Here is a 9,042-nt window from a genome sequence, read left to right on the forward strand (position 1 = left end):
CTGCCGGTGACGTAGCCACGAAGAGAGTGGGCCAAGAGACGGTACGACAGAGTAAGTCGGTAGCTGGTTGTAAGGGTCGTAATGACTGGGCATAGAAGCAGGAGGGACATGGCCGTAGGCGTGGGCGGGATGCCATGCGAGCTTTGAGTACGTGAAGGAAGTAAGCCCCAGCCCCAGCCGCGCAGTAGAAACACCCCCGGCACTCGCGCTCACGATGAGCGCGGAGTGGACCAAGAGTCAAGAGGAACCGCCCGGGAATGCGCGCGGACTAACATGAGTCGCACGGCGCATTAGTGGACGTGAAAGCTCGCGGTGGGTGGACATGTAGTCGTACCAGAGCGGGAAGTGACATCGGCAGGTCGTGCGCCAAGGGTGACGTCAGTGACGCTTTGCGGCTGGCCGTCAGGACCGGTCGAGAAAGTGTTTGAGATAGAATTGGGGTCCGACCGGCCCTGCCCTTAGCTTTTTATGGGTTGAGGGACTTTTTACGCACTCGTAGCCCATTCAGCCCGCAAACCCGAAATCAACTCAGCACACGTGTGTGGCGGCACCAAGACCACTTACAAATTCCACTCCGCACAAGCCCCGTTAACCTTCGGTTCCACATCACCCGACCGGACAGCGACAGAAACACCCACATTAACTTGGGCATATGATAGGCACAATAACCGGTGGCTTAACCGGTGGCTTTGATAATAGCTTTAAGGAGGAATTTCGGAACTATAATAATTAATTTTTGCGGCTTCTGGTTCGTGTGGTGGGTAGTTAATGACATTGAAATTTAGCCCATAAAACTTGTTGTTCTGATTCCCTGTCCGTCGTCATATTGTTCGAATAAGTTTTTGTTGTTGATCTGTTGGACTTTATGAATGTAAGAAATCAATTCGGTTTGGCATGACGTTTCTGGGTGTTAAGTGAATGTACATCCTTGATCGAGTGTATGGCGATCTGAAATCAGGGTTGTTGAAGCTTGGATTCGTTTGGAGCTTCGAACGGTGGCGAAATTTTAATGGCGAGAGGGGTGAAGATATCTGGCGATAAATGTCAGGGGGCAGCGTGGGGGTTCCTGGCCTCAATGATAATCGATCGGCCAGGACCAGTGGTGTCTATGACAATGTTCAAAAATCCTCTTTGTGACATTCTTCGATACGGTGCTGACAACGCGTTCCGAGTGCGTATCAACAAGGCTGGCTGGTTGGAGTTTTTGAGAGGCGATCCCAATAGCTCAGTGCTCCCGTGTGTGGATGTTGCCCAGCTTATGGTCGTACTGGACCGAGGTCAGTCGGTCGAGCTGACAACACTTGATATCAGGAACAAGACAGGTGATCGCGCTAAACGAATCGTACGTGTTGTGAAGGCTGATAGAGGCGAAGAGGCAGAGGCAGAGGCAGAAGAGGAGTGTATATACACCATTTACTTCGACCGCTATTCACCTCTACAAGACGCGCAACCCAACCAACCACAACCCTCGAAGCCCAAAAACAGGAGGAGTCTCGCCAAGAAACTATGGGCCCGAGTTCGCACCAGCATGCGTTCCAACAGGGGTGCTGGTGTCGACTGAATCGCCCCTTAAGACAAACCCGTTCAAATGTGGTACCTTTTGTGCGACGCCTCTTGTGCGACGCCTCGTTTTCTGCTTAGTATAAATCAGTAACAGACGGGCTGGTGGGTTCTCACTACTGAGAGCATTCACGTACCCAGTTCAGAGTCATGCAACCTCAATAAGAGCCCTTTGGACTGCTTCTTCCGGGCGGCTTCGGGCGTAGCGGCAGCGGGGTGCGTGGAGTGCTCGACGAACATTCAAATCGGCCGGGAACCCAGCGCTGGCAGGAACCTGGCGCTGGTGGGAACCCAGCGCTGGCAGGAACGTGGCGCTGGTGGGAACCTGGCGCTGGCAGGAACCTGGCGCTGGTAGGAACCCAGCGCTGACTGGAACCTTACGCCGGTGCAGTGGGAAAATTTTTATGACGAGGGGGGTGAAGAGTTCTGGTGATGACAGCTTGGCTGCATGGGGGTTCCTGGGTGCAATCATCATAGCGGACCCAGCGCCAAGAGTCACTGTTTCAATGACCGATGCACGCCTGCGTAACTTGTTGCGGTATAGCTCAGACAGGAGATTCTTATTGCGCGTTAGGACGGATGGGTCAGTGGAGTTCTTGAGAGGCAGCGGCAAGGACCCAGTCGTCGCGTCAGTGAATGTACGCGACTTTATGGTCCCTCTATACAGAGGCCAGCCAGTCGACGTGACCGCACTTGACATCAAGAACACCAATGGCCACTGGGCCGATCAAATAGCTTGGGTTCCTGAGGGAAGAGGAGCGGGCGGCAAACATGTTTACCACATTTACTTCCGACAGCCGCAATCACGGCCGCCACCGCAGTCGCAACAGCAGCAGTCGGACGGGTGGAGGTCGAGTCTCGCCAACGCATGGGATACTGTGTGCTCGAGCGTGCAAGCGGCCATACCCAGACCGAATACACGTCCAAGCACGCGTACAAGCGGCGGTGTTGAGTGCGCCTACCAGCGGCTTTGAACGAGAAAATTACTAGTACTTGGCTAGCTTTTTTTTTAAACGAATCTCGTCAACAGACGACTTCCATTGCGGCGTAGGCCTGATGTGGGCGTGATGAACACAGGGTCGATTAATGCTGGAGTTAGTTACTCCTCACTGGACGCAAACGGCATGCGCTACTTAACCTAGGTTTGGTGTGTGGCACCATGTGTGGGATCACATCCACCTCACTATGGCCCCGGAAACCAGAAGCAAAAATTTGAATGACGAGAGCAGCGCGGAGTGTTGACAGGTCCAAGGCGTGGGGATTATTGGGCGCAGTCATCATTGTCTGGCCAGAAAGAACGATGCGACTTGAATTAGCCCGAGGGGCCCTTTTTCGCCTGTTGCAATACGCTCGGGATTCTAGGTTTATTCTGCGCGTCCACAAGAATGGTTTTGTGCGTATCGAGGGCGACCGTCGTGAGGATGTGGTAGTGCCGACGCCGACGATAACTGCTGAAGAGCTTGTGGTCTCGTTGGAGCGAGGCAAGACAGTAGACCTGTCCACACTTGACATGAAAACGACGTGCGGCCTTCAGGCAGTGAGTATCGTCCGTGTCCCGAGGAGGGAGAGGGAATGGAGCGACGGTCTTTACAAAATCGAATTCCAGCGGCCGGGCCAGGCCGAGCAAGAAAGAGAGTGGAGTGGAGTGAGGAAGAGTCTCGTTACGACTTGGAGAAAGGTGTGCGCGAGCATGCGCTCAACAGAAAACATCGAAGTCGGCTTGCACCACCTTGATTCCTTTCTAATGTGCCACCCTTACAATAACCTAGACCCAAATGTAGTGAACTGCGTTACGGACGACTCCGCATATGCCAGCAGACAAACCTGAACACTCCTGATCCAGATTTCGTCGAAGAAGATTTCCCGGACTCTATGACCGGACAAGACCGAACGGTCGACAGAGAGCAGAAAACCAGCGTACGCCCTAGCAGCCAAACCTCCTCTGCATTTGGTGGGTGAAATGCTTCCGACCTTCGCCTGCGCGATTTCCATAGAGCTTGTCCATAAGCTCCTTCGCATTCGTCTAAAGGAGCTCTCCAACATCACTCTATAGCAAGGACCTGTTATTCGGGTGGGCTGATGTCACAGGAGCTGGTATGTTGTTATCTGGTATGGTCGAGGCACTGAAGAGATGTGGACGCTGGTTTCCCGGAGAACCGACTGTGCATCTCAGAAAGGCTGACTCATTTTTACACTTAATTAAACACGATCCAAATCCGCCCAACTTACCGCTTCAACACCGTCCACAACTTTGTCAGACCAAAGACTAGGTCACCGCAGACTGTACTTGTATCGTAATGGTAGAACCTCAGCTTCAGGACCTGAAGGTCCTCAGATCGATTCGGCTTATTCGCGTTGAGCTGCTGCTTTCCGTACCCAAGCGAAACAGGGCCCTACGGATAAGACCGTCACGGCGTCTCATACACAGCACCGCACTCGCACAACATTCCACCGATGAAGACGGAATCGTGAAACGTAACAACTCAGGAGATCCGCCGCCTCTCGACAACCGTGGGGATCGAGTTCCCAGGTCGCCTGATCGCGCCGAGGTTTCGCGGGCGCCGAACCGAGGCGAAGCCGTCCTCCTGAGTGCGCTTGACATCAGGAACATTCACGGCCACCGGGCAGAGAGGATCTCCAGCTCGGAGCTCTTCAGGCACATGAAGAAGGTGTTCACAACTGGAGTGTTCACGAACGAATGTTCACGAACGAATGTTCACGAATGAACGTTCACGAACGAGGTGTTCGCAAGCAGCCCAGGCCATATTTTGGGATACCACTTACGGAAATGCGGGGATGGGAAAAGCGTTACGGCAGGGCGTGCAGAATATTACCCATAAGCAGGTCACTCGGAGGTTGTAGCCATTAAAAATTAATGGCGAGGGGAGTGAAGAGTTTTGGTGGCGAGAAGGGGTTCACAACGTGGGGGCTTCTGGGCTCAGTCATCATTGACAGGCCAGAACAGATGATTGTCGTGGCGTTGTCCGACGTTTCGCTGTGCAACATGTTCCAGTACGGTTCGGACGGCAGAGTCCAAGTGCGCATGGACACACACGGTTTTGGTCGTATCAGAGCACCTTTATCATCGAATGCGTTGTACCATACGCAAGCTCTAGACCGAGATGGCACCGTCGATTTGAGCACGCTTGACATCACGAATAGTCACGGTCATCGCGCGGAGAAAATCGTCCGTGTTGCGACCCTGGATGTAGGAGAAGGAGAGGAGTGCGTGTACAAGATTTATTTCTTAGAGCCAGCGCCAGAATGGAGGGCGACACTCGCCAGGGCATGGACAAGAATGTTAAACAAGCGCCGAAACACTGAAGCGTCTCCATCCCAAACGTCTCCTCCATCATCCAACAACAAATGAGTACCTGGCTGGTGAGTACCTGGCTGGTGAGTACCTGGCTGGTGAATACCTAGCTTGCTGCGCCTTTTACGACGAGACATTTCCGCCGAAGCCCTAACTGGTTCTTTTCATGCGCTCCTTTATTTCCTGAAAAGACTAGCAATACCTCCACGACCTATCAATACCTTCACGACCTAGCAATACCTCCACGACCTAGCAATACGTGTTGGTCTGACCAGTTTGATCATAAACGTACCTGAAGAGTTAACTGTAGGGCTATATCTCGTTTGGTAGGTGGTATACTTTTGTGTATATAAGCTTGTACGGCAGCCAAATTTGAGTGTGCGGTATCCACTGTAACCATATCCATTAACTCCTTCGCAATCACTTGGAGAATAAGACTGATGCCCTCCAGAAACACTTCATTTTGCACCCGGGGCAAAAAGGACTTGTCAATCGCGTTTTGTACACTATCCGGCACGTAATTAAGGTCATACGGCCGAATCTCGTCAGTGACAGAAGTGCCGAACAGGTATACAACTCGTTGCAAAACTGTATGCAAAGGCTGTAACATCTATGGAAGAAAACCGATGATGGATAAGTCAATTCACTGCGGTAAGTCCACTAGGTGTGTCCACTACGTGTGTCCACTACGTGTGTCCACTACGTGTGTCCACTACGTGTGTCCACTACGTGTGTCCACTACGTGTGTCCACTACGTGTGTCCACTACGTGTGTCCACTACGTGTGTCCACTACGTGTGTCCACTACGTGTGTCCACTACGTGTGTCCACTAGGTGTGTACTTACATTATCGGTTACGATGGGTTTGAAATCGGATATAGCCGTGTACACGTAGGCGATGGAGTTGAGCAGCACAATGGAAGTCGACAACTGTAGGCGAAATAGGTCACACCACTGTGTTGTGTGTGTGTCTGTGTTGTGTGTCTGTCTGTGTAATAGGTTACGGAGACGGGTTCGAAGGCGTCGGTCATTGCGTTCCATTGCGTTTTAAGTTCATTTGCGGTGGTTTCGACGATGCCTTGTTTGAGGACGACGTCTAAGTATTGTTCGCGGGCGACCGGGTCCGGGAGGAGGACGAGCACTCGGTCGATGACTTCTTGTGTAAGGGCGACGGCTCGAGTAGCGAGGACGTCCACCACCTGACCACCCACCGGGACGACCTCGCCCCGTTGTTTCCGGACGCCGGCGGCCGCCAGCTCTCCGTCATGTCGCGCCATAGCCAACAACTCATCCTGACTGACGCAGTCCGTCCAAGCCGCAGCTACACCACGCAATACCAACTGTCTCCAATCTCCCGACGCCGCTGGCGCAGCCATCCCCATCACCCCCACAACAAACTGACGAGCCCTCTGCGTCCACTCCAAACTTCGATCACGATACGAAAAGTAACGAACAAATAACTCCTTCAACCCGAACACAACCAACAACTCCCCCACTTCACGCGTCACTTCCCTCTCCCCCGTCTCAGACCCCGCCCCCGTCTTCTCTGCCCCTGCCATCTCGGTCCCATCCCCAACTGTCTCAGACCCCGCCCCTGGCTTCTCGGCCCCTGCCATCTCGGCCCCTGCCATCTCGGCCCCTGCTCCAGCCGTCTCCGTCCCAGCCCCTTGTTGCAAGTTCACATACGCCTCCCAACATCTGTATATAGCCGCACCCGTATTGCACGCTTCCGTATCCAACCATTTAACGTTGGGAGGAGACGCAGTCTTCCACTTGTCCAATTTGAACCAGACCGAGTGAGCCACCGCCATGAACTGCTCTTCGTTGACACCTTTGCCGCTGATCTCGTCCAACTCCCGGTCGACTTGTAACAGGGACACACAAGTGTGGAAATTCTGCTGACTCGCCATCACGTCCTGACTAATGAGCAGCTTACACGACTCGACCAATGCTGTCACGTACTCCCGAATACAATTTTGAAAGCCCTAAAGAAGTTTGAAGCGGTCAGGCCCCGGATCGAATCGCACTTACGGGCAAGGACTTGATTTCTGTCACGGCCGCCAAAACTTCCTTCATAGTAATTAAAGCCTCTTGATACGATCGGCACTTGATCTGTTGCTCGGAAGTGGCAACTAGTTTTATAATATCTTCCGTCTTTTCTCCCAGCTCGATTTTGATACAGCAGTCCATGTACTCTTGCAGTTCGTTGCAAACCAGATGTCCGGCTACGTAAGGATAAATTTTGGTGTGGACCAATTCTTGAAATACTCCACAGTCCTTCTGGGATTTCTCATCAAGAACGTTGATCTTCCTTGCTAGCTGCGTCTGGATATTCTCTTGTTTTGCTTTCAACTGCTGCTCAAGTGTCTCCAACATTTCCTCCAACTCCTCTTCCGTCTTGTCCAATAGAGGCTCATGCCAGACACTTAAAGCTTTAATTTCATCAATCATATATTTATCCCGTTTATTTCCACGCTGCCATAGTGCCGTTTGAATCGTTTGTGGGGTGAAAGACACGAGGACAGAAAGACACGAGGGCGGGAAAGGGAAGTTGAAAAAGAGAAGAACGTCTGTCTTCCTTAGTTTTCATGGAAATAAAAATGTTTTCGAGTAGTCAGTTTAGCGCCGCCAGCCAGCTTGAATTTTTGTGCAAGGTCTTTCTCGTCAATTCGTTTGTACGGTCGAAGTTCATTTTTAATTTTAATGGTGTTTCCAGCGAAGTTCACTGACTGGTGAAATTCGTAGAGTTTCCTCAAGAACCACAAACACCTGAGATAGATCAAGATTAGGTCTCTGTGCTCGTAGCTCTGAATCGCTACAGGTATCATACAGACCGGATAAGCTCGTAGTTCCCTGGAAAGAGGTTCGTTCATATGAACCTGAATTAATAGGAAGAGACTACGGGAGTTACTGTCTTGGAATATTGGTTCATTATTATCATTGTCTTCAGGCGTCATTGGTGGAGTCTCCTGAATCTCTACTCCTAGAGAATATCTTTGTTGCCGAACCAAGTTCCGCTTGGTAGTAGATTTCACCACCAATTTGGTCAACCATGGTGATACCCCATCCTCTAATGTCCACGAATTTAATACACCAGCCACATCTTCTTCTGAACCGTAACAATAGTCCAAGTCCACTTCTTCGTGAGCCGCTAAAGATACACTTTCATAATCTTCGTTAGTCACCGAAAACTCATACGGCAATCCTTCTTGTAATATGCTATAAAAGTCGGCAAACGTCACAGACGCATCCTTTATACTGCGACCTAAAATACACACACAATGTTGTGCACAATGTTGTGCACAGACACACACAGTGTTGTTGCACACACACAGTGTTGCGACTTGTGTGTGATTGGACACTCACCTTTGGATTGGAATATGAGTAGTCGTCCAGTGCTCCAATTCTGTATGACTAGACAGCCGTCGTTGACGGCCCTCCACCAAAAAATGCTGACCTCGTTGCGGAGTGTTGGAAACTTGAGGTAGGGCAGCATCTTCTCAATGAAAATATGCGTATGGGCGATGCTATGTGCGACATCCCGGAATAGACGCATGCTGCTTTCGGGGATTTCAACAGGGTAGTCCACGTTGGTGATTGCGCATGCAAACAAAACCGATCGATGCACACTTAGTTCGCGAATCCATGAGGCAGAATGGATGTGTTTTATTGACAAGATTACGTGCACGTCATCTTCCACGACACTTTCATCACCCCCACCTTCGTCCGCCGGTTCTCGTGTCGTCGGTGTCCGTGTACCCGCCTCCTTATCATAGGTCCGCAATACCGCTTCCACATGTGTCACTATCTTCTCGGATCCACTTAATACCAATTCCCGTTGGGTTATGCGCACCCCTGCTGTGTGGTCGCCGTTCCACCGGATCAAAGTACTCGTGTTCCTCTCCTTCACCCGACTCAGCAAACGAAGCAATGCCGGGCTCGTATCACCACTCGTCGCCCAGTCATCAAACATTTTTTTTATCCACCTACAATGTCATGTACGCCACCTACCCCCTTGCCGACCTCGTCTTACTTCCAGTCCCATCCGCCACCACGATCTACCTCCGCAAAGCCACCCCTAATAACACGTTCACTACTCCATGAGATGTGTTCACTACTCCATGAGATGTGTTCACTACTCCATGAGATGTGTTCACTACTCCATGAGAT

The 9,042-nt window shown here is 51.4% G+C and overlaps 2 protein-coding genes across 2 annotated transcripts; both read right to left on the minus strand.

The window, feature by feature from the left end:
• Nucleotides 1-5,153: 5,153 nt before the first annotated feature.
• On the minus strand, nucleotides 5,154-7,323 carry GNI_073970 (hypothetical protein; the record flags this gene model as incomplete). The annotated part of the gene is made up of 4 exons (XM_011132120.1): nucleotides 5,154-5,483; nucleotides 5,719-5,802; nucleotides 5,877-6,857; nucleotides 6,904-7,323. 4 exons carry the CDS (start codon nucleotides 7,321-7,323, stop codon nucleotides 5,154-5,156), a joined length of 1,815 nt encoding a protein of 604 aa, XP_011130422.1.
• Nucleotides 7,324-7,451: 128 nt separating this feature from the next.
• On the minus strand, nucleotides 7,452-8,845 carry GNI_073980 (hypothetical protein; the record flags this gene model as incomplete). The annotated part of the gene is made up of 2 exons (XM_011132121.1): nucleotides 7,452-8,137; nucleotides 8,239-8,845. The coding sequence occupies 2 exons, from the start codon at nucleotides 8,843-8,845 to the stop codon at nucleotides 7,452-7,454; spliced, it is 1,293 nt and encodes a 430-aa protein (XP_011130423.1).
• Between the last annotated feature and the right edge of the window lie 197 nt (nucleotides 8,846-9,042).

This window comes from Gregarina niphandrodes, assembly GCF_000223845.1.
Source record: "Gregarina niphandrodes unplaced genomic scaffold scaffold00013, whole genome shotgun sequence".
NCBI classification, from domain to species: Eukaryota; Apicomplexa; class Conoidasida; order Eugregarinorida; family Gregarinidae; genus Gregarina; species Gregarina niphandrodes.